Genomic DNA, 22,556 nt, shown 5'->3' on the forward strand with positions numbered 1-22,556 from the left:
GAGGGGGCCTCCCGGCCCCAGACCCAGACCGCATAAAGGTGTGGTGGTAGTGGGAACGTTGGGGCCATAGCATCAGCGTCTGCTCCTTGTTCAGATCCTGCTGCGGACCAGCCGCGTGGCCTTGGAAAAGTCCTTTGACCTCGGGCAAGTCCCTTAACCTTGGCCGCTTCGCTGGCATGCCGTGTGAGCGTAAATGGAGACATCAAAGAGGCAGGTGCTCTGGCAGAACAGGGCTTGTGGGCGCATCTGAGCTCGGCTGCCGTTAATTTTCTCACTGTTTAGAGTCTGGAAGTCCGCGATCGGGGAGCCAGCGAGGTGGGGTTCTGGTGAGAGCCCTCTTGGGATGGGCACCTTCTCACTGGGCCGGCACAGGGTGGAGGGTGAGCGCACGAATTCTCTGGCGTCTCCTCTGATGAGGGCGCTAATCCCATCATGAGGGCCCCACCCTGATCACCTCATCGACTCTGGTCACCCCCAAAGGCCCCATCTCCGGATACCATCATGTCGAGGGTTAGTGCCACAACATAGCCATTTTGGGGACACAACTGAGTTCATGGCTGGGCCTGGAGGTGACAGGTTTGATAAGGGGATGAGTCAGGAGTTGGCGTTCTGTCCACATGTGTCTTAGGGACACCTGGAATAATGACACACACACACACGGTCCTTTCTGGTCCCTCGGACAGCCTTTGTGTCGAGAGCAGCAAGTTCCCCTGGCCAGGCCTGTGAATCTCACCCGGAGACATTCAGGACTGGGTTTGGTCCGACCTGGTGAAATTTCTTTCCAAAAGCTAGTAGTTTTTTTGGTTCTGGAAGGAGTAGACTGAATGGTCCGGGGGGCGGGAGGCGTCCCTGATTTATCTTGCCGCTCCTCGCCCCACAGGCCCTTGGCTGAACCAGGAAGGTGGAGGGTTCTTGGCCCTGCACTTGCCCTCTCCCTCTCCAAGGCAGGTGGGCTTGCCCAGGGCTGGGTCCCATGGTGAGGGCTTGCCCATGAACCTGGGCCAGGCCTACACCCCCAGGTGGTCGGTCTGTAGGTCAGTCAAATCTTACGCTAACCTAGGCTGCGGGCTAGAGGGAGGCAGATGTGGTGGAAATCTTTTGGGGGTGGATTTAAAGACAAAACGTGCCAAATGATGGGAAGGTATCGTGGGGGGGGGGGGGGGGGGGAGGGGGGAGGGTGCCTCCTTATGGGACACGGGCTTCTGCTGGGCTTTGGAAATGTGTGGATGTGTGTAGGGGTGTCCCCCCTGGGGGCTGGGTTAGGCCATTGTGTGTCGTGAGGAAAGTGGCCCAGGACGGAGGGGCTTCCTGCCTCTCCGGGATTCCACCTGCTAACCCGTCTCCCCGGCCTCCATCCCAACTCTCACACATCAGCAAGGAGAAACGCACTCAAATGTCTTGACATAAGTGTTTGGTTAATTCCTTCAACCCCCAGAGAGAAAAATGGCTTCCCGGACAATTAAGTATTTATTTTATCATCTCATTGGCGGTCACAGGCTCATTTGTGGGTTTGGAGCGCCCTTTCTTTCCCGAATCTCCACTGGATGTAGCAACCGGCGCCTTTCTTTTTGCTTCTGTTTTGGCAACAACGTATTTTGCAACGCTTGCTTTGTGGCTGATGCCTCTCAGCAGAGGTTTGGGGTCCAGGCATGATGAAATGGCAGGACGACAAGGAAGCAAGCCGTGGTTTGTTTAGAATGCTTTCTTGCCTGTGGTTGCTACCTTAGAAGCCGTGTGGTTGCTCGCCGGGAGAGGTGCAATGTAGCTACATGAAATCAGAAGACAATTCTGCTGAATTGGAGAAAAGGACTGGGCAGAAGGGGCAAACCCAGCTCAGGCTTGAGTTCCTACAGTTGGTGAGTCCTTTCTCCTAGGGCAGCGTAGCTTAGAGAAAGGCCCAAATCGTCGTTCCCTAGACTGGAAGCGGATGCGTAATCACGGGAAACGTGGGAAAGGGGATAAGGTGGTAGCAGTTTCGACTGTGGTTGGGAGGGACATCAGTGTTTTCATCGTAGAGCCAGCAGACTGCACGCACCTTGGGCCGTTCTCGGAGTCCCGTCAGCTGCATGACACAGGTGCACGTGGGTCTTCCCATCTACTTCCATCCCCCTTAGAGACGTGTGCCTGAGCTTTCAGGAGGCTGGACGTTAGCTGTATGATTTGGCGAGAGGACACATTCTCCCGTCTGTGTTTTTGCACTTCATCCGTCTATACCATGTGCTTGCACGTTAATTACCAGTGTTGATTAATAAGGGAAGCACTTCCAATCCCTGTCTTCAATGATTGTCTAATCCACAGCACCAGTGGGAGGATTCACCGCTTTATGCCTAGTGTTGTAAAAATGCAACATCGCCGTGTAGGTCTTCAGCTGTAGCCTCATAAAAGATCACACAATGGGGCAATGATTCTAGGACCAGAGGCTGCTCTCCTTGGCTTGGCGGGGGTGGGGGGGTGGGGGGGGGTGGTAGGTGTTACCCAGGTAACTCTAAACATGGCTGCCTCTCTTGCCATCCACCTCCATATTACTAACAACTGGCCAGAGCAGCCATGCTGATCGAGGGAACCTACTTCCTCGTGAACCGCGGAGGGAAACAGGATCCTATTCTTGGTTATTAGAGAGGATGCTTTGGCCTGGCCTCTGTCCCCTTTCTCACCCTTCCCTCTTACTCTTCCATGGGTCTTCTTTGGGGGCCATATCGCAGAGCTTATCAATACCTGCCAACAGACCAGGTAGAACATCTTATTCAATCCTCAGAGAATCCTTGCCAAGAAGGTGTTGTTATTCCCATTCTGTGGCTCAGCAAGGGGCCAGGAGACTTGCATGGCTGTCACCGGCAGAGTGCTTTTTTTTCCAAGGGCTTCTGACACCAGTCTGCATTTTCACCCAGCTCCCAAGACAGCCTGATCATCTCCCTACAGGGAGCCCGGGCCTAAGGCCCATGAAGCTGGGGCTTTATTGAGCTCTGCCCGGTGCAGGGGCCCGGTCCTGGACAAACCTCTCCATCTTTCTGTGCCTCGCTAACCTGACCTGAGCAATGAGCGTTCTACCACCACTCCCCAGAGACGGCTGGCGGGGAAGTGGGTGGCTGGGTCTTGAGCTGAGGTTGGGGTCTTAGTTGAATGGAAATAGGCCCTTCCTCTCCCCTTGTCGCCTCTGCCTTGCACCAAGAAACAGGCCATGAAGGAGGGAAACTTCATGACTAAACAGGAAGCTGTACCTCAAAAGGCTGCAAACCAGTTAGATGAATGCTTTATAAATTCTCTGAACACTCTTGATGAGGGCTGGGGAGCAGAGTCAGAGCAGGGCTTGCTTCTCGGGTACTGGCTGGCTGGACTTAAGGGCATGGTCCCCGGGGCTCCCCCCTAGACTGGGCTCGCTGCTCCAAGCATGTGACCTTGGACCTGTGCGTGGCACTTGATGTCTACTGAGTGTAGATGGATAGAATGGAACCTGTTGGCCCTTAGCGCACCTAAGGTTTTTCTGGGAGTAACGACTGACCAAGTGCTGTGCCTTCAGTGCCACCAGTTCTTGGGCAGAGACCAGGGATCCCAGCACCGGGTCAGGGACACAGGGGAGCGGCCGATGTAGTGATCAAGACAGGAGGTGGTAGGGGCTGCTGGTTCCCAGATATAGTTTGAAGGTAAACCCAGAAGCATTTGCATATGGAGGGATGTGAACGGTGACCAAGATTGGTCTGAACAACCAGAAGAAGAGAGTGAGGTTTCTTATGATGGGAACAAGTGGTGGGGGGCGGGGGGGGGGGGGGGGGGGGTGTGAGAATCAGGAAATCGGCTTTGGCCATATTCAGTTTGGGATGCCCAGTGGGTAGTTAGATGGCAAAGTCCGAAGGTAAGGGTGAGGTCTGGGCTGAAGACATTAATTTGACCACTCTTGGGGTACAGATGGTATTTTAAGGCCTCGAATGAATGGTCTGACGATGCCTTTTGCTCTTGGGGTGAACAAGCCACCGTGCACTGGAGCCAAGGCAGTCCAGTGAGGAAACTGCTGGTGGGGCCACGGCCACCCGGAATTTTGGGGAGTGGATGGTTTTGCTTCGGGAGGTGGCCTGAAATGCAGGGTCCAAACTGTTCACAGCAACTGCCCCGGAGGAGCTGGTTCTTTTCTGCTGTGCCTACTAGCCCCAACCCAGCCAACCCGAATGGAGCCCAGCCTGGGGGAGTTCAGGCCCGTTAACTACAGACCTGCCGGAAAGCTCTCATTATTTGAGGGTTCTCCACCTTGAAGGGGAGATTTCCGGGAGTCCGTGCCTCGCCTCTGAAAGAGCATCCTGGTTTGCCCAACGATGCTGATAAAGCTACAGCTGGTAAAAGTTGGATCCCTCCCTGTAAGAAATTCATCCCAGAAAACATTTCTAAGTGCAGGCAAAACGGACCCTGGCCTTTTACTCTGGCACTTTTTAAAGGGGATTAAGAGAACAAGGGATTGGAAAACTGCTGTAGAGGGGGAGTTTATTGCTTGTAATGTACACTCATCACCACCCCCTTTTAAGGGCCCTCCGTGTGCTGACTGGGCAGGAGCTATAAAAATAGGAACTATTTTTCACTGTCAACCAAAAAAAAAAAAAAAACAGGAAGAAAATGTGCAGTCTTATGAATTTGCATGCGCACTGAGGTTCTATCACTTGTAAGAAGGAAACGGGTCAAATTTAGCACGGAGAAAAGCCTGAAGGAGGGTTACGTTTGAATCGATTCCTCGTGTAATTCTGACGTTCTCTGCTGCAGAAGCTAGCGTGTACGTTTTTCTCTCTTCAGTCGGCCCTGATTCGCAGCTCCGTGGCCTGCAGGAGGCAGGGCTGTTTTGTCTAGCTTAGAAAAAACAAAACAAAACACCATCACCTCGCTGGTGCCCTTTGATCTCAGGGACCCTCATTTCTTGGCACTAAGTCCCTCCTCTCAGTGACTACTACACTGGTTTGGGGTTAATTCCGGCACAGTGGTTTTAAGAGGATACAGAATGTGGGCTTAAACTACAGTCGGAGGGTTCAATTCTGTTCTGAGTTGGCCCTAGGTGAAGAGCTACCCATTAAACGGATGATATTAACGTGAGTTCGGAGTGTAATAGAGGTCAAAGGTGATTTTTTTTTTCTTCTCAAAAATGATTTTGCCAATCTTTTTCAGAGCTGATAGACACACACCTTAGCTGGATACAAAACATATTATGAAACAGAATGACTGTGATCTTTGATCCGAGAAATCAAAGTCAAAGGTAATTGACCTCTTCTGCTTCTCCTTTTGTTTTCCAGCTGTGTGTTTCCTTAACCTGAATTACTTTTAGTAGAAGAAATCTTTTCCAACTGTCCTCACAGACGCCACTTCCTGCAGGCTAGCCCCCATCGCTCTGTAAGGGGACACCCCTGGGGTCCATCCCTGAGCTGGTCTGGGAGGCTGGAGCTCACGGATGGGGCAGGGAGGAGAGAGAGGAGAGGAGGCCCTGGGAATTTGCATGTTCTCCCAGGGGCCCCATCACCCCCTCCCAGGAAGAGTATAGCAAGGCCCCCTTCCCACCTCTGAGAGTTCTGCTCCTGCACTGGACCAGCTCCTTTTTGGTTTTGTACATGTTGCTTGGTGTATCCAGTTAAGTAAGACTCTGTGCCTTGGGGAACGAGACAGGGAAGGTAGATCAGAAGCCCCGGGAAGCTGCTCTCGGAGGGTACTGTGCTTGGTCCAGGATAGAGCTGTGGTTTTCCCACTGAACTCAGCAGAGCCCCTGATGTAGCTTCAAGCACTGGATCTATACCTCAGTCGACTTTGGATTCTGGGCCTGCGTAGAAGAGCCTGGGAACTCACGCAGACTTGACAGCACAGGGGGCAGGACGCTCTGTGAATGTAGAGTCCCCCTGGGACGGTGAGGCTGTTGCTTTACCTTTCTGTGCCTCGGCTGTTTAGATGCTGTTGCTGTGACCGAATGCTGTGCACATGCCGATTCGATTCAGCACACGAAGTACACTCACCAGAAGTCAGCCGGCCGTGTTGTTGGTTACGTGCCTCCCAACATCTCCCTGGCTCATCGGGCTGTGGCTTTTGAAGGGTCCCCTGGTCAGATAAAGTAGGTTCGTTCCATCAAGGCCAGGCCCAGAAGCTCATGGCGGCATCACACGGACTTTGAAATTACACCTACGGTGTATGTCCATGTGGTTTTCTGTATGTACCTCTGAGCAGCTGTTCTGAAAACGCACCCAAATTCACTGCCAGCTGCCACGCCCATCAGCACACACAGTGGCCTGGACATTCTGGAGGGATGGGCTCTGCTGATAAGACATGCTGACACTTCCCAGTAGCGGCATGAAAGGGGTATTGGCGGGGGGGGGTGTTTCTCTGGCACGTTCTCCAACAGCAACTATCAAACCCTGTCCACAAAGGCAACAATGCCATCAGGGAACATTTGCTGAATACCAGGTGCCAGACTCCCTCCCGAGGGCTTCGGATCCGGGACTCAGGGTGACAAAAATGCAGCTAAAATGTCAGTGTGGACAGTGTAAACCACTTCTCAGAGTCCTGAAGGGGCCTTTTTAAAGCGTGTTTCTTCCCTCCCTGGTATTAGCACTTGGCAATGCTTCTGACCTTACAGGGGCCTGGGAACTTTGGCAAGCTGGCTGTGATGTCCAGGGCCCCTGGGGGATTTACTATCCTGTACCTCTCAGACCCCACCCAAGGCTTTGGGCTTCAGGCCTGTCGAGGGTTTTTTTTTTGTCTTTTTCGCTGAGTCTAAAGTCTGGCCTGGCCCATCTGGAAAGCTCTTCACTGTTCCCCCAGAGCACACAGAGGTGGCTGGAAAGTTCCTGAGCCAGCAAAAAGCAGAGCGAAAAAGAGTTTTGTTCTTAGAGGACAGATCATTTCAGTTTTGAGATCAGCGTCCCAGGAGAAGGGCCAAGGGCCACCTTGCCTGCTCAGCCCTTTTCCACATGCTAATGGGGAAGAGGCCGGGTGCTCACCCTCAGCTGTCCCAGCAGCTTTACCTCACGGCAGTTGGGACAGAATCACCCAGCGCGCACGTCCCGGGCTTCCTGGTCCAGCCTCCTTGCCCCAAGCATGGGTCTCGAGAGGAGATTCGGCAAAGCCCTGCGGGATGAAGAAGGGTAGTGAGTGGACCCTGCCCCTATCCTGGCTCTTAGACTCTCTGGCCTAGAGAATGCAGCCTCCCCCCTTCCTGTCCAAGCTCGAGGAGTGTCTTTCTGGCTGTGGCCTTTGTGGCTGGCCCCCAGACTCTTGTGGGCACTCACACGATCTAACCAGATTTGAGAAAACATGCTTGAGGCTTCGGGGAGAGAAACAGGAGCTGGGGGTCTCTCCACTCCTTCCTGTTGTTGCTTTTTTGGGGAATTAAGTTCCAAAGTCAGCAATTAAGGGGAAAAGGCCCAGAGTCAAAGTTACCCTTGACGGGCTTTTAAATTACACCTACCGTGTATATCCATCTCAGCTCAGCTGAATGAAAGTCAGTATTGCAGGTGTCTGGCCCTTCAAGTGAATCGTAGCATTCCTAGGGCAGAGTGGGATGCTAAGAGAAATCCAAGTTTGGGTTGTTTGAGGAACAGCACAAGTGAGAGGCATTGGCTTTATTCCCCTCCCCCCCTAGAAAAAAAGTAGGTGAAAAAACACTGCTCTAAGTCTCACACCAGTTGGCAATTGGCCTGTTCAGATCTGGCCCCCGGTCTGTTGTGGCGAATAAAGTTTTATTGGCACACAGCCATGTCCGTTTGCTCACATACTGTCTATGGCTCCTTTCACACCACAGGGCAGAGCTGGGTAGTTGAGTAGGGGGCCCAAAGCACTGCAAATATTTTTGTCTGGCCCTTTACAGAAGAAGTTTGATGATCCCTCATATTCTTTTTATGCCAACAGCCCTTTATTAGAAGGGTTTTATTTTTATTCTCTCTGCCTGATTTTTCCAGAGTTTTAAAGAGAAAAATATATAATTATAATATACTTACATCTGTCGATCTTTTCCTTTCTGGTTTCAGCCTTAGGTGTCAGGCTTAGAAATCACCCTGAGGTTGTACACGTTCATCAATGTTTTCATCGCGGCGCCTCGCGCTCGGGGTGATAAAAGGTCAGGGCTGCCTGTGGTAGAGGCGACACCATTAGCCTCAACTCTGTTCTGTGAAAGTGATACTCAATGACCGCCTTAACCACTCAGCATATGGCCTTCTCTGCTGTTAACTTCGCAGAGGCTGCCCTCGCCTTTTCCTGACACACACACACACACACACGACACTGAGGACGCCAGGACCATGGAAAAAACATGATGACTTCTGCACTTAATAGCACGGTCTCATCAATTGTGTAGCCATCTAGGGTTCAGGCTAATACATGGGCCTTGAGTTCAAATCGCAATTCCACCACCTGGTATGGCAGGGGACTGCCTATCTCCAACTATGAGGCGAGGCTTGTATTGCTAGGTTTGGCGTAAGAAAAACTTTGCATTTATTACAGTGCGTGGCACGCAGTCAGCCTTCAACAAATGCGAATGGCTTATATTCTTTTGTAGAGAAAAGGTTCCAGACAAGTAACACATTGGCAACCCATTTGTCAATTGGAGGGCAGAGGAAAGACAGCTTCCCCAAACCAAGCGACCTAGGCTGTGGTGTGGGATATCTGTGGGGGGCTGAGATGCATACATTAGGTACCTGCTGTATGCATGGCACCCTGAGGACACAGGAGACTCAGATAACCTGGCCTAGGAGGTTGCAAGCAAAGCATTGTGAGAATTCGCTATTTGCTTCTGGAGGAAGTGAGGGCCCGAGGGTAGGAGTGGGAGACAGCTTCCGTGCAAAGGTGGCGTTGGGACGAGGAGAGGGGCTGTTGGAGAAAATGCGTGTGGCCCAGTTTGGGAAGAGGTGGGAGGAAAGCTACAAAAGTTGGCCTAGGATAGATGCTCAAAGCATTTACTGACTGGATGGAACGCAGAAGGCTGATACAGAACCGTGTTTCAGCACCCAGAGTGGGGACGAAGCCCAGAGCTGTCTGTGGGACCTGAGGCTACCTACCACTTGAGGAGAAAAAGGAAGCTCAGAAGGGCGTCACTGAGCACTTCCCGAAGCCCTGTTTAAAAGCTGAGGATTCCATGGGGGAACAAGAACATAAAGCAGTAGCTGGTAAACTGCCTGGAACCGATACCTGGAGGAGACTGGGCAGGACTGGGGGGATGCAGTGCAGAGCAGGAGAGGGAGCAGAGCCTTGAATGGAGGAGTGAGGAGAAAGGGGATGCTGGGCTACTCTACCAGCAGAGTGCAGGTAGAGGCCTGCGTGGCCGGCAAGGGAAGCAGGGGGCACCCAGAGCGGGGTTTTTGCGCAAGGGAGACCTTAAGCAGGTAGAGCTGGAGAAGGAGGTGCTGCAGGGCTGAGGCAGGAGCCCGCCCCCCCCCCCCGCCCCGTCCCATCCAGCACAGAAGCCGGGGGAGGACCCAGGGAGAGGTTGCATGGTGGGCATCAGGGAACCGGTTTGAATACTTGTGGCTGCAGAGGGGAGACCTCCCTGCAGACAGGAGACCCGGCTCTGGAGCAGACACCCTCCACGTCTTGGGCTCGAGGTCCCCCAAGTTGGGGGGGGGGGGGCCGGCGCTGCCCCTGCCAACACCCAGCTGGCACTCCTGCTCTAGAACTCTCTCCTTGCTCCCAGCCAGGGGAGCCAGCCCTGAGGTTTCAGCAAGAGAAGGTTCCTCTAGCCAGAGAGGTTCCTGCGGGGTTTGAGTGGGCCTCACTTCGGGGCCTGGGCCCACAGCCGCCCCCTCGCCACCCCCAACCACATGAAGGTCTAAGTGCACGCTGTCCGGAGTTTTCCAGACGCGACTATTAGTATCTACCTGACTCTAGCTTCCAGGAAGCGGGCAGAGCGTCTCTGTGCTTGAACACGGCGCCTACCTTCCATCCCCTGCCCCGGCCCCAGCCCCTGCCTTCTGAGGAGGGGGAGCGACCCTTTAGTGAGGGCCATGGTGCCAACATGGCTGCCTACCAGATATTTTTAGAAAGCCGAGGCTGTGGAAAGTTTCCATTAAGGATCGACTCTTCTGGTTTCCTAGATTGAGAAAACAGGAAGCCCTTCAGAATCCGGGCTTTGAAAAGCTTCCCGTGAAGCTGCACTGACCCCACCTCCCTCCCCCTGGCATTCTGCTCCCCCTGTGGCTCCCTGCCTGCCTCACAAAGGGCTCTCAGCTTACCAGGCCCGGGCAGGGTTCACAGAAGGGTGGGCTGGGTTCCTGCTTTAGGGCCCCTGGGAGTCAGCTCAGCCAGTACCTGGTATACAGTAAGTGCCCGGTCAACAACGTTGGTTTGCTGAATGTGAATTCATCCTCTGAGCTATTAATGGATCCGCGGCAACGCTTTGCTGTGCTAATACTATGCATGTATACCTCCGTAGGTATAACATCTCATACCTAATGTGCCCCATGCTGTGAACACCTGCCAGACACGGGGCACTGTGATAAGTCCATCGCTTGCATGATCTTATCCAAGCTCCTCTAGGACCCTAGAAGGGAGGTGACGTTTTTAGACCCGATTTACAGATGGGGAGACTGAGGCAAATTCAAGTAAGGAGGCAGCAGAGAAGGGATGCTAACCCGAACTCCCACCTCGCACGTGCTTTCAGCACATACCTGAAGAACAGGGAGCGGTGCCTCAATAGTTTCTAGCACAAAACGAAGCCCACCGAGGCGAAGCACTCCTTCAGAGTCTGACCCCGAGCCTGGGGGTGTGGGGAGTGGAGCCAGCCGCTACGGAACACCATTTGCCAGGCGGGCGCCAGGAGCAGGCATGGGCCTCAGTGCCTACCGGGGACTAAGCCGTACACGTCGTGGGTTCCGCTTACCAGAGGGGAAAACCGAGGCACAGAGAGGTAGGGTCACGCCGCTACCAGTGGAGTGAGGGAGCCCAAGGCCAAGCGTGCCTTTTCCAGCTCAAGGGCAGTTGGCTTTTTTGGGAAAGTTTTGCGCTTTCCCTGGGGCTTGCAGACTCGTCCACGCAGGGGTCTTCTGGGAAGAGCATGCTGGACCTAGGAGGGCTCCGCTTGAGCGTGGGGTGGGGGGGCTTGGAGCAAATCTCAACAGAAACAGAAAATAAGCAGGGAGGATTACAGTAAGGTAATCAAAGACGAAACCCACGAAGAGGACTGCGGGAGGAGGCTGGGGAGGGGAGATTAAGTACCTTCGAAGGCACCCAACAGGGGTCTCCCTCCTCTCCCCTCTCCTCCTGCCCCTGGGACCAGTCGACCCATCCCACTGCACAGGCGAGGGCGCACACAGCCCTCGGGTTTGTGCACACCCCCTGCCTCGGATCTGGGCTGCTGCAGAGAGCAACTTTTTACCAAGAAAGTTTTTTTTTTTTTTCTTTTTTGCCAGATCCCCATTCTAAGACCTTCCTGCCTTGCTTACAGAGACAGGGGCCCTGGATAAGGAGGCCGAGATGGGAGAAGAGAACCAGCTTCTTGATGTCAGGGGCCGGCATTACATTCCTGGTTCCCTTCTGGGGGAGGGGGGTGACCGAATTTTCCAGAGCCCCTCGGACGGAGGACACTTCCCTAGCATGGGTGGCAGGGGCGGGGGGAGGGGTAAGGCCAGAATTTCTGGTTGTGCTGAGAGAGATGTCGTCTACACTGATGGCTACTCTCAGTGGTATCTCCATCTACTCTCTTTTGAAAAGTCTCTTTTGAGAACTGAATGCTTTGTGGGTCAACTATGGTTTAGTCTCGTAGTAGGTATTTTCCGGATGCTGTAATAACAGAAGGAGTGTGGTAGTCAGCAGAGAGCCTGAACATACTTAGATCCTGCCCTAGGGCCCAGCTCAATTTCTGCCACGATTTTTTAAAGTTCCCTTCACAAACACATCCGTAGCACAAAATATTACTGTCCAGGAGAACAGAAAAAGCACAGGAAGGCATTTCTTACATTACAAATTGTCCAACGTATTATCGGAGAGAACAAAAGCGTGGTTTGTTTGTTTAAAGGTTCTAGAAAGCTAATCCGACCCGTGTTGTTGGTGCCCTCTCACTCGCCCCTCCTCTCTCTCTCCCTCTTTCTCTTTTCTTTTGTAGTTAATGAAATTATCAGGAAGGAGTTTTCAGGACCTCCCGCCAGAAACCAGACGTAGAAGATGCCATTAGCAAGCCACCTTCCGTATCTGACCCCTCGGAGCCTTCCGCTGCCTCTCACCTTCTGTTCTCTTTCCTGTACATCTCCTGGCCCGGAGGCCACACGCGGGACCATGTTCTGGCGAAAAGCTGACCCTCGATTGAGGAGCTCGCCACCTCTCTGTGTAAACACCAGGGAGAACGCTCTGCCTTTTTGATTTTTGTTTTAAATCCCAAAGAGCATCTCGGTTGACTTTCATGGTGTCCTTAAGTGCCTGCTGACCAAAAAAACCACATTCTGCACAAGACAGCACGCCGCGACGGCCCCGAGAACCGACTGACCGGGGCTCAGGGTGTGGGCTGGGGTGGGGGGTGGAAGATGTGGGCCGTGTCATTAAACCCCAGCCCTGCGTTCATTTTTCCAGGAAAAGGAGTTTTCAAACAGCAACCAAGGGAACGTGACCCAAGAGTCTGGCTTATGGGCTGAAGAAAAACGGAAGCCGGACCGTCATCCTTAGGGATCGCCTGTTCCTGGCCACGGTTGGGCCACAGCGAAAGCCTTACTTTGAGTTTTCTCATTCTGAAGCACAAGTGGCCCCTAACAAGATGGCCTGTTAAAACTCGGCGTTAAGTTATGACACGTGTACACGTTATTTTTTTTTCCTCTGCTTCAAAAAGCTGGCTGGAGGGTGGGGCTCGCTCCAGGCCAGCAGTTCCTCACCCCTGCAGCGGGCGGTCGGACTCGAGCAGGGACCGCAGGCTGCAGTGTTAACACCTCCGCACCCCTGCAACCTAATGGCTTTCTGCTGGTCTCGCTTGCTTTCTTCCTAACGGCCAGAGTGCTTTTTTTCCCGTAAACTAGCGAGGAACAACAATCTCAGGCATGTGCATTGAATTTTGAGAAGGAATTGAAGAGGAGCTAAAACCACCAAAAAAAAAAAAAAAAAAAAAAAGTGAAGGTATTTTGGTTAAATTGTGAGAAATGGCAATGAGCAGGCCTAAGCATTTCTTTTTCTAAGTGGGTTCCCCCGTGAGAAGGGCAGAGTTCCCTCTGGCCTTGACTCCACATGGGACGCCATCGCAGGCTGTGGCCCCCAAAGTTCATTGGTGATCTTTACCTGAAGCCCTTTCAAGCGTCCCTCGGTCCCCAAGACCTGTCTGCATTAGCCGCCTGCATCCGCATCGAAGAGAACCAGCCCACGGGCAGTCCGCAGTTGGACAGAGCTCTGCCCGGACCGCTTGTATGGTGATTGGCCCCCAAATTCTGTCTCCACTGCGCACATCGAGCCCTCACGAGCCTGCCTCCTCTGGTGCAGTTTCTGCAAACACAGAAAACTCCTGAGTCCTCCGCAGGGGTGGGTTCTCATCACCCAGATGCGTTCCTGTTTGCATTTACCGTGGACACCCCGGGACGAGCCAGGGATTCGTTTTCGGCCATTCGGTTTCTTCCCCCGTAATCAAAAACAGAATGCAGAGGTCCCGGCGCTCTTCGAAAGGCTCTGCTTCGTGATTTCTCAGATCTGCTAGGGAGAAGCGTAGGAAGAGAATCCTGGCCGTTGAGGTCTCCCTGTGGCATTTACAAGTCCTGGCTTCCTAGTCAAGGTCATCCGGAGGTTAAACCTTCCCAACAGCTCTGCCAGGAGCGTGAGGCTTGGTGACCACAGCCCGGTGGGTCTGGTGCTCCAGAGAGTGGACAGAACGCCCAGGGTGTGACCTTTTAATTGAGGCCTAGCATTTGTTTTCCCCCTAACAACCGAGGACCCCTCTTGCACCCACCCCAAGCACAAAGTTTAGCAAAACCCTCTTTTACGCAAATTGCCGCGGGGCTCCTGGGCTGTGAAATTCTTCCTAATTCACGAAAAGTTTCCTTACACCAGCAGCTTTACCCAAAGCATCTCTCCAGCAATATTGGACTTCGCTGGGACAGGGTTAGTGTTTGGTGAGAGATCTGTTCTCACTTGACCTGGCTAGGAACCATTTCCCTTTTTTTTTTTCTTTGCACGTGAGGGATATTGGCCTTCCTCAGTTACCTGAATGTTTTACCCAAGTGCCTTCCTGCTATTATAGCAAAGTCGCTCTGCTTCATTGTGCCTGGATGGGGCGAACAAGGGCTAACACGTTTTCCATCAATCTTCTAGGTTAGTGAAAAGGGCCTCCTGCTAGTTCCAACTCTTGCACGAACCTGTGCACGTACGTGTGTGTGTATAACGCACGCACAAGCTTTTTCTGAGACCACCTAGGCTGGCTATTAGAGGAAGCCCTTTCATAAACAACTCTACCAAATAGCGAAGGAAAGAGAAGCAAAAAGCATTAGTTTTGAGACATAAACAGGCGAGAGAATGTGTATTAGGAACCGACAGCTGGCGAGAAAGTTTGGTCAGTAACAAATGCCAGGAGGAGATTTTGCCAAGAGGAATTGCTCACAAAATATTTTCAGTCTGGGAAGAGGCAATAGGATCCTCTACAGAGAAGGAGAAAGTAAGGATGTCTAAGTGGGAAAGGTGTGTGTGTTGCACGTGTGAGAAGGATCTCAGGTGGAGGTTTGCACTTGCTACATCCAAGGTAATGTAAATATGTAGCATTGCTAACAGGAATCTACGGTGTTGCTGAATGTAGTATATTTCCAGAGTTTGCAAGTCTTCCTGTATGTACAAAAATACTGCTGCCTGATAATATATAATAGCAACCCAAAGTAGTAGGTTATTAAATTTTATTTTCTTACCTGTATTTTTATGCTTTTTATCTGTCCCGAAAATATCACACACCCCTGTCGGAATTAGAAAATATTTATAAATGGTTGAAATCTCTTGCAAGTGTCTCTTTTTACATATGCTGAGGATTTCCGCACCCCCCCCACCCCGAGAAAGGATGTATCCTTGAAAATTTGTGAATCGTGCTAGCAAAAACACAAAACAAAAATACAAACCCCCCCCCCACAACCCCATCCCCCCAAAAAAGCCCTATGAAACTACCCACCTCAGAGTTTATCAGTCACCTGAGTCTTAGAAGAAAGCATCTTTGGAGAAAGAAGGGGGATGGCTTTGTGGAAAAAGGAACCATCTGTTGCCAGAGAGGACACGGACTTCACCTCTGAGCCTGCGTCTGGTCACGGAGGAGAACTGTCTTGTAAAGTGTTTAGATCCCCCAAAGAAGTGGCCTAGTAGGTGACCGTGAGTTAAAAACAAAACCGCCTGTGTGGGAACGGGATTCTGAAAGACTTCGCAAAGTTCACAGAACCCTGGGTGCAGGCTACCGTTTACAGAGCTGACCAAATCCCGCTAGGTAACCCCTGTACGCATTATCCAAAGGACATGCAGAGTTTTCCAGCATAGACACACCCTAGATGAATCCGGATGGTTCCTTCGAAAAACTGGAAAGGACTGACGGGGCCTTTCTCGTTTACATCCAGTAGCCAAGACGTCGGTCTCAGGAAGTCCGTCTTGGCCAGCGTGGGAGCTGCAACATTTAGATTGGAAGCGGATATGTTCTGGTTGTTACAACAGACTAAAGGGAGGCTGAATGTGTTTGTTTTCATGTCAAAAAACGCTTCCCAAGTGCTTTCTTTTCACAATTGAAAGACCGTCAGAGGTCCGGCTAACAATTTTGTTCACGTTTACAGGAGGCATGGGGGTTGGGACATTCCTGACAAGGTCCGGCATCCATTTTTTTTTTTTTTTTTTTTTTTTTTTGAGGGATGACCCTTTAGCAGGTACCCAACACATCCTAACCACCAGTCTTCCAAGCCCAGGGCTTAGGCCTTAAACCTCATGGAGCCAAACCAGCCAATGCACGGGTTTTCCTGCATTCCAGCTAAATGCTTAAGTGTCACAAAGGACTGTGATTGCAAACATCAGTTTCCCTCCGCTGTCGGGAGTACCTTCGGTTATAGCCAACGTCACCATGTTAACTCAGTTTGTTTAAAAACAAACGTTTCTGTGATTGGTGAGCTGGAGATGGTCCCTAAGCGAGCCCCTCTGAAAAGGAGACGGGATGTTGGGTGTTGGAAAAAACGTTTAACACCCTGCCTTCATGCAGCTGTCGGCAGCCCAAACACCTGCCCCGTCCCGGGTCGGACGCATCGGAAGCAAAGGATACATTTTCCATTAGGGCCCGGGCTTTCAGCACTGCCCTTGGGACAAGTTTAGACCCTGAGCACCTTGTCAAAGAACCTCCCTTACCCCCATTGCCTCTACAGCCCTCAGAGGGGAGAAAATGTTGACCATGCCTTAAGTAGTTCTCCAACAAACAATTCTCTCCAACAGGGTGGTGCTGGAAGGCTTAGGTTTTAAAAATCCTGACTGTTAAGGAAGTTTGAATACATCACATTCCTATGCAAAATGTTTTTAATCTCCAGTTTAATGTAGTTTATTTTTGCTATATGTAAAGTATTTTTATACGGCTTATATCATGATAGTTTAGCAATAAAACAGCTGAAAGCAGTGAGTGCTTTGGTGTATCTTTTCTTCTCTAGAGATGCTGCTCAAATTTGCCTTTTACACTTTGAGTTCATACAGGGACCTTTTCTGTGGGTACAGATACCCCGTATAGGTTTAATCCTGGTCTCAGCCCCAGGGGCTCAGAACCCACTTGCCCAAAGCGGCAGCGTCAGGAAGTCAGCCTGGCTTTGTCCACTTCTCTCCCTGCTCCCATCATGGTAGCTCTGCCATAATCGGTCTTTAAACCTGTTTAGAAGGGCATCTAGGTAAAGAGGAGGTCTAATGTCCACCCTGGGCCAGCTCACAGAGGGTTTCAGAGCATTCACAGACAGCTGGGCTGAGCTGGCCACTTGAAAGGAAAAGCAATTCTTTGAACATTTTACACAATTTAAAAGCGAAAAGTGTCTTTTACCAAACCCACAAAGAGAATAAATACTAGAACTTTCCAGCTGGCTTCCTCCTGACAACAGCTTTCCATCCCCCACCCCCACCCCCCTTATAGCTAAAGCACCTAAGAGTTTGGAAGTGATTGCTGTTTAGTCTTAATGTTGCTCAAACTTCACCCACTGGTCAGCTCTACCCTGGTCAGGATCCCTGCCCCGGGCCCTGTGCTTCAGGACCCCTCTCCCAACACCACCACTTTGCCTTTGGAATGCCTTCTTGGGGACTTTCCAAGCCGCACTTCCAGTGCCTGGAACCAACAGTACCATATGGGTGGGGTGTCCCAAGCACATACAGGGTCCCGCATGGGTTCTGGCTACTGGAAGTGCCTCCCCGTGGTCCCCTCTGGTGGCCGGGACCAGCTGGTTCCCGTTTCTCCCCTTTAGAGCATAAGGTTGGCCAGATGCCCCAAAGAGCTCCAGAACCCACGCCTATAGGATCCGAGCTGGCTTCTAGAAGAGCTTCCTGGTGAACGGTTTGTTCCTGAGGACCAGCACAGTTTAGTTTTAATTTTTTTGTGGGATCATGTGAAATTGGGTCACCAGAATGGTGCTGGAATATTGATTTGAGGCAGTCTGAAATTGCTTGTGTACGCAGGATCCCCACGGAAATAATTTGCCCAGGCCCACACACTCTACGGGCAATCCTGCCCCTTACAGTTTTGGCTGTAGCTGTTGTAAAACCGGTTTTGTTTCAATGAACATTCTGAAAATTTGATGCTGCTTTTCCTGGCTAGAAACCCAGAATCCTCTCAAGCAGAGGAGAAGGAGAAAACTATACAGCCATTTAAAAAATAAGTCTGTGTTCTATGTTTATAGCTGAGCCACACTGGGTAAACCAAGTCAACCTGTGCCTCAGTTTCCCCAGATGTAAAAGGTGCAGAAGAATAGTCCCTGCCTCATAGGCATTGTGTACTTAACAATAATTATTAGCTATTGATACAACGTCCCATCAACTGGCAAATTTAAGAATCACCCAAAGGTGGACCCCATCTTCCCATTATCAGGAACGAAGCATTCCGAGCTCCGACAACAGGTCTTGGACTTTTCACACTAAGTTGTTAAAGCCAAAAACTTGAGCTCATCCAGTTCCCAAAGCCTGAAACAAAAGGAAAACACAAGGGGCATCTCGTTTCTCCGCACTGGGGCGACTTGGCCAGTCTGTGAACATCTCTTACCACATGCAACAGCATGGTGTAGTTTTGTATGAAGGAGTAAAAATACAACACTGGTTTAGTAACAAGTGGGAATTGAAGAAATAAGATTTACAAGAACAAGTGAAATGCTGACTATAACATTTTCAGGTTCACAGATTGGAAGGAAACGGATGTCTTGGCAGGAGCAGGCTGAATATGAAATAATCCTGAGAAGGAGGCATAACCACAGGGACCATTAAGAAATGAAAGCCAGGGGCGCCTGGGTGGCGCAGTCGGTTAAGCGTCCGACTTCAGCCAGGTCACGATCTCGCAGTCCGTGAGTTCGAGCCCCGCGTCAGGCTCTGGGCTGATGGCTCGGAGCCTGGAGCCTGTTTCCGATTCTGTGTCTCCCTCTCTCTCTGCCCCTCCCCCGTTCATGCTCTGTCTCTCTCTGTCCCAAAAATAAATAAAAAACGTTGAAAAAAAAAAAAAAAAAAAGAAATGAAAGCCAGACTTCCAGGGAAGGTGGAGGAGTAGGAGGACCCTAAGCTCACATTGCCCCACAGATACAACTAGGTAACAGACACATCAGTGTAAATAACCCAGAAAATGACACAAAGCCTGGAAGAACAGTCTTTCCACAGCTAAAGGTAGACAAGAGGCCACAAAGAGTGTAGGAAGGGCAGAGACACAGTTGGGAGCTAAACAGACCTGTGGGACTGCCCACTGGAAGGACACTGCAGGTTGCAGAGAGGGGAGAGAAATACACTCTTACACTGGGAAGCCCACATGCGAAAGACAAATCCCCATAACATTTGGCCGTGAAAACCAAAGGGGCCAAATTTCAGTTCTTACAATCAGTGGGGCTTAAAACCAGAACTTTAAAAATCAACCTGCTCTGGGGTGCCTGGGTGGCTCAGCCGGTGAAGTATCTGACTTCGGCTCAGGTCACGATCTTGTGGTTCCTGAGTTTGAGCCCCGCGTCGGGCTCTATGCTGACCTTTCGGAGCCTGGAGCCTGCTTCGGATTCTGTGTCTCCCTCTCTCTCTGCCCCTCCCCCGCTCATTCTCGCATACTCTCTCTCTCAAAAATAAACAATTTTTTTTTTAAATTAACATGCTCTGAGAGAGCTGGGAGGGAGAGAGGAAACTGGACCTCTGCCCTTAAAGAAACAACACAATAAAAAAACCGGGAAATAAATATAGAAGCAGCAGTTTGAAACTCCCCTGTGGCCTACGGGAGGAAGATCTGTTTACTAATCTATCTCAGAGCTGGTGCTGGAGGGGCAGGGATCGATGGGACGCTTCTCTAGGAACAAAGGAGGTGTCAGGTGCCATTTCCCTCCCCGTGCCCCCCTCCCAGCCTAGACACCCATGGGAAACAGCAAGGCCGCAACGATCGCTACCTATCTTGCTAACAGTGTGCTTTGCCCCTGTGTTCTCCTGTGGACACGACCCCTCCACCAGGCCTCTGCCCCAGGTCTCCTCCCATAGCAGACTCCTGCAAACCTTGCTAATATCAGGCTTCCTGCCCCCCCCCCCACGTCTGTGGGTCTGCCCCCTCCAACTCAGCCTGCCGCTGTTGGGGGCTACAGGTCCCCTCCCACTGGTGGGGACCTTGCTGGCACTGCGTGTGCATTGCTCCCACCTTCTCTAGCAATTTGCTGCTACTACGTCTCCAGCAAACACCTGGCCTAATTCAACTCCAGCCCAAGGTGGCCTCAGACCGGCCCACTAACAACGTAGGTACCAAATTCAGCCCACAACAGGCAAAAAGAGCTAGTTTGGATGACTGGACTGAAGGCAAAAGTGGCTCTGTGACAATAGGGCACATGCAACACACACAGGAGACACTGCTCAGGCACCAAGGTCTGGCGAACAGGGAGCACTGTGCTTCGGGACCTCTTCTTCATAAGGCCACTACTTTCAAGAGCAGGAGACATAGCTGACTTTCCTGACACACAGAAATAGACACAGAGAGTTAGACAAAAAGAGGGGACAGAGGAATAGGTCCTGAATGAAAGAACAAGACAATCACAGCAAGAAAGCTAAACACAATGGAGATAAGTAATATGCCTGATAGAGAATTTAAAGTAATGGTCAAAAAGATACTGACTGGACTTGAGAAAAGAGTGGAGGACCTCAGTGAGAATCTTAACTGGGAGACAGAAAACAAAGAACCAGAGACAAAGAACTCAATAGCTGAAATGAAAAAGACCCTAGCTGGAATAAGTAATAGACTAGAGGAAGCAGAGGAATGGATCAGTGACCTGAAAGAGTCATGGAAAGCAATCAAGCTGAACAGGAGAGAGAAAAATAATAATAAATGAGAATAGATTTAGGGAACTCAGGAACACCATCAAGTGTCATAACATTTGCATTACAGGAATCCCAGAAGAAGGAAAGAGAGGAAAGGGGGCAGAATTTGAAGAAGTAATAGCTGAAAACTTCCCAAATCTGAGGAAGGAAACAGAAATCCAAAACATAGGAGAAACAGAGAGCCCCCAACAAAATCAACTCAAAGAGATCCACACCAAGACATATAGCAATTCAAATGGCAAAAAGTAGTGATAGAGAATTTTCAAAGCAGCAAAAAACAGTTATATACAAGGGAAACCTCATAAGGCTATCAGAAGATTTTTCAGCAGAAACCTTGCAAGCCAGAAGGGAGTGGCAGGATATATTCAAAGTGCTGAAAGGGAAAAAATCACCAGCCACGAATACTCTATCCAGCAAGGCTATCATTCACAATTGAAGGAGACATAAAGAGTTTCCCAGGCCAACAAAAGTTAGAGGAATTCATGACCCCTAAAGCAACCCTACAAGAAATGTTAAAGGGGACTCTGAGTAGAAAAGAAAAACCGTAAGTACGAGTAAGAAAAGTAGGAAACACAGAAGCAGTAAAATTAAGTAGATCTCTAAAAACCAGGGGATTCATGAAATAAAAGGACATAATGTATGACACCATATACCTAAAATGTGTGAGAGAGGAATATAGGTAAATAAAGAGTTCAAACTTAAGTGACTGTCAACTTAATATAGACTGCTCTATAAGAAAATGTAAAATACAAACCTAATGGTAACCACAAGTCAAAAATTAGTAATAGAAATGCAAAAAACAAAAAGAATCCAACTATATCACTAAAGAAAATCAGCAAACTATGAGAGAAGAGAGCAAAAGAAGGAATAGAGAAGAACTACAAAAAACAACCATAAAGCAAGGAATAAAATGGCAATAAATACATACCTATTAATAACTACTTTGAATGTAAATGGACTAAATGTTCCAAAAGACACAGTGCGACAGAGTGGATAAGAAAGACCCATCTATGTGCTGCCCAGAAGAGACTCCTGCCAGACCTAAAAACATGCAGATTGAAAGTGATGGGATGGAAAAGCATTCATCATGCAAATGGAAGTGAAAAGCTGAGGCAGCAACACTTATATCAGACAAAAGAGACTTTAAAACAATGACTTTAATAAGAAACAAAGGACATTATATAATCATAAAAGGAGTAATCCAACAAGATATAACAATTTTAAATATGTATCTGACATGGGAGTGCCCAAAGACAATAAAGCAGCTAATAACAACCATAAAGTAATTGAAAGTAATACACTAATAATAGGGGACTTTAACACCCCGTTTACAACCATGGATACATTATCCAAACAGAAAGTCAACAAGGAAATAGTTTTGAATGACACTTTGGACAGGTGGATCTAACAGGTCTATTCAGAACATTCCATTCTAAACAGCAGAATACACATTCTTTTCAAGTGCATATGGAACATTCTCCAGAATAGATAACATATCAGGCCACAAAACAAGTCTCAACAAATTTGAAAAGATCAAAGTCATACCAGACATCTTTTCTGACCACAATGCTATGAAACTGGAAATCAACCGCAAGAAAAAATCTGGAAAAAACCCACAAATACATGGAGGTTAAGTTCATGCTGCTAAACAATGAATGGGTCAACCAAGGAATCAAGGAGGAAATCAAAGAATGCACGGAGACAAATGAAAAGGAAACCACATGGACCAGTATCTTTGGGATGCAGCGAAGGCTGTTCTAGGAGGGAAGTTTATAGCAATATTGGGCTACCTCAAGAAGCAAGAAAAGTCTCAAATAAACAACTTAACCTTAGACTTAAAGGAGCTAGAAAAAGAAGAGGGGCACCTGGGTGGCTCAGTGGGTTGAGCCTCTGACTTGATTTTGGCTCTCATGACCCGAGGGTCATGGGATCAAGCGCTGTGTCAGGCTCTGTGCTGAAAGTGGAGCCTAGGATTCTTTCTCCCTCCCTCTCCCTCCCCCTCCTTCCCCCTCCCTCCCCCTCTCCCTCCCTCCCCACCTCTCTCTCTCCCTGCCTCTCCCTCTGCCTCTCCCTCCCCCTCCCTCTCCCTCCTTCCCTCTGCCTCTGCATCTGCCTCTCCCTCCCCCTCCCTCTCCCTCCCTCTGCCT

At 50.2% G+C, this 22,556-nt stretch overlaps 1 protein-coding gene across 3 annotated transcripts in view; it reads left to right on the forward strand.

Moving 5' to 3' along the window:
- NFATC2 (nuclear factor of activated T cells 2) overlaps positions 1-12,338 on the forward strand; it is a 133,662-nt gene extending 121,324 nt beyond the window's left edge. For 2 of the 3 annotated variants that reach the window (XM_049649857.1, XM_049649861.1), the window contains one exon: positions 12,044-12,338. In XM_049649857.1, coding sequence (XP_049505814.1) covers positions 12,044-12,099 — 56 coding nt within the window. In that variant the 3' untranslated portion in view covers positions 12,100-12,338. Of the gene's footprint in view, positions 1-5,139; positions 5,228-12,043 lie in introns of all 3 variants that reach the window. The other variant, XM_049649858.1, reaches the window with a different exon arrangement.
- Positions 12,339-22,556: the final 10,218 nt, after the last annotated feature.

The sequence above is a fragment of the Panthera uncia genome (genome assembly GCF_023721935.1).
Source record: "Panthera uncia isolate 11264 chromosome A3 unlocalized genomic scaffold, Puncia_PCG_1.0 HiC_scaffold_11, whole genome shotgun sequence".
Classification (NCBI taxonomy): Eukaryota; Metazoa; Chordata; class Mammalia; order Carnivora; family Felidae; genus Panthera; species Panthera uncia.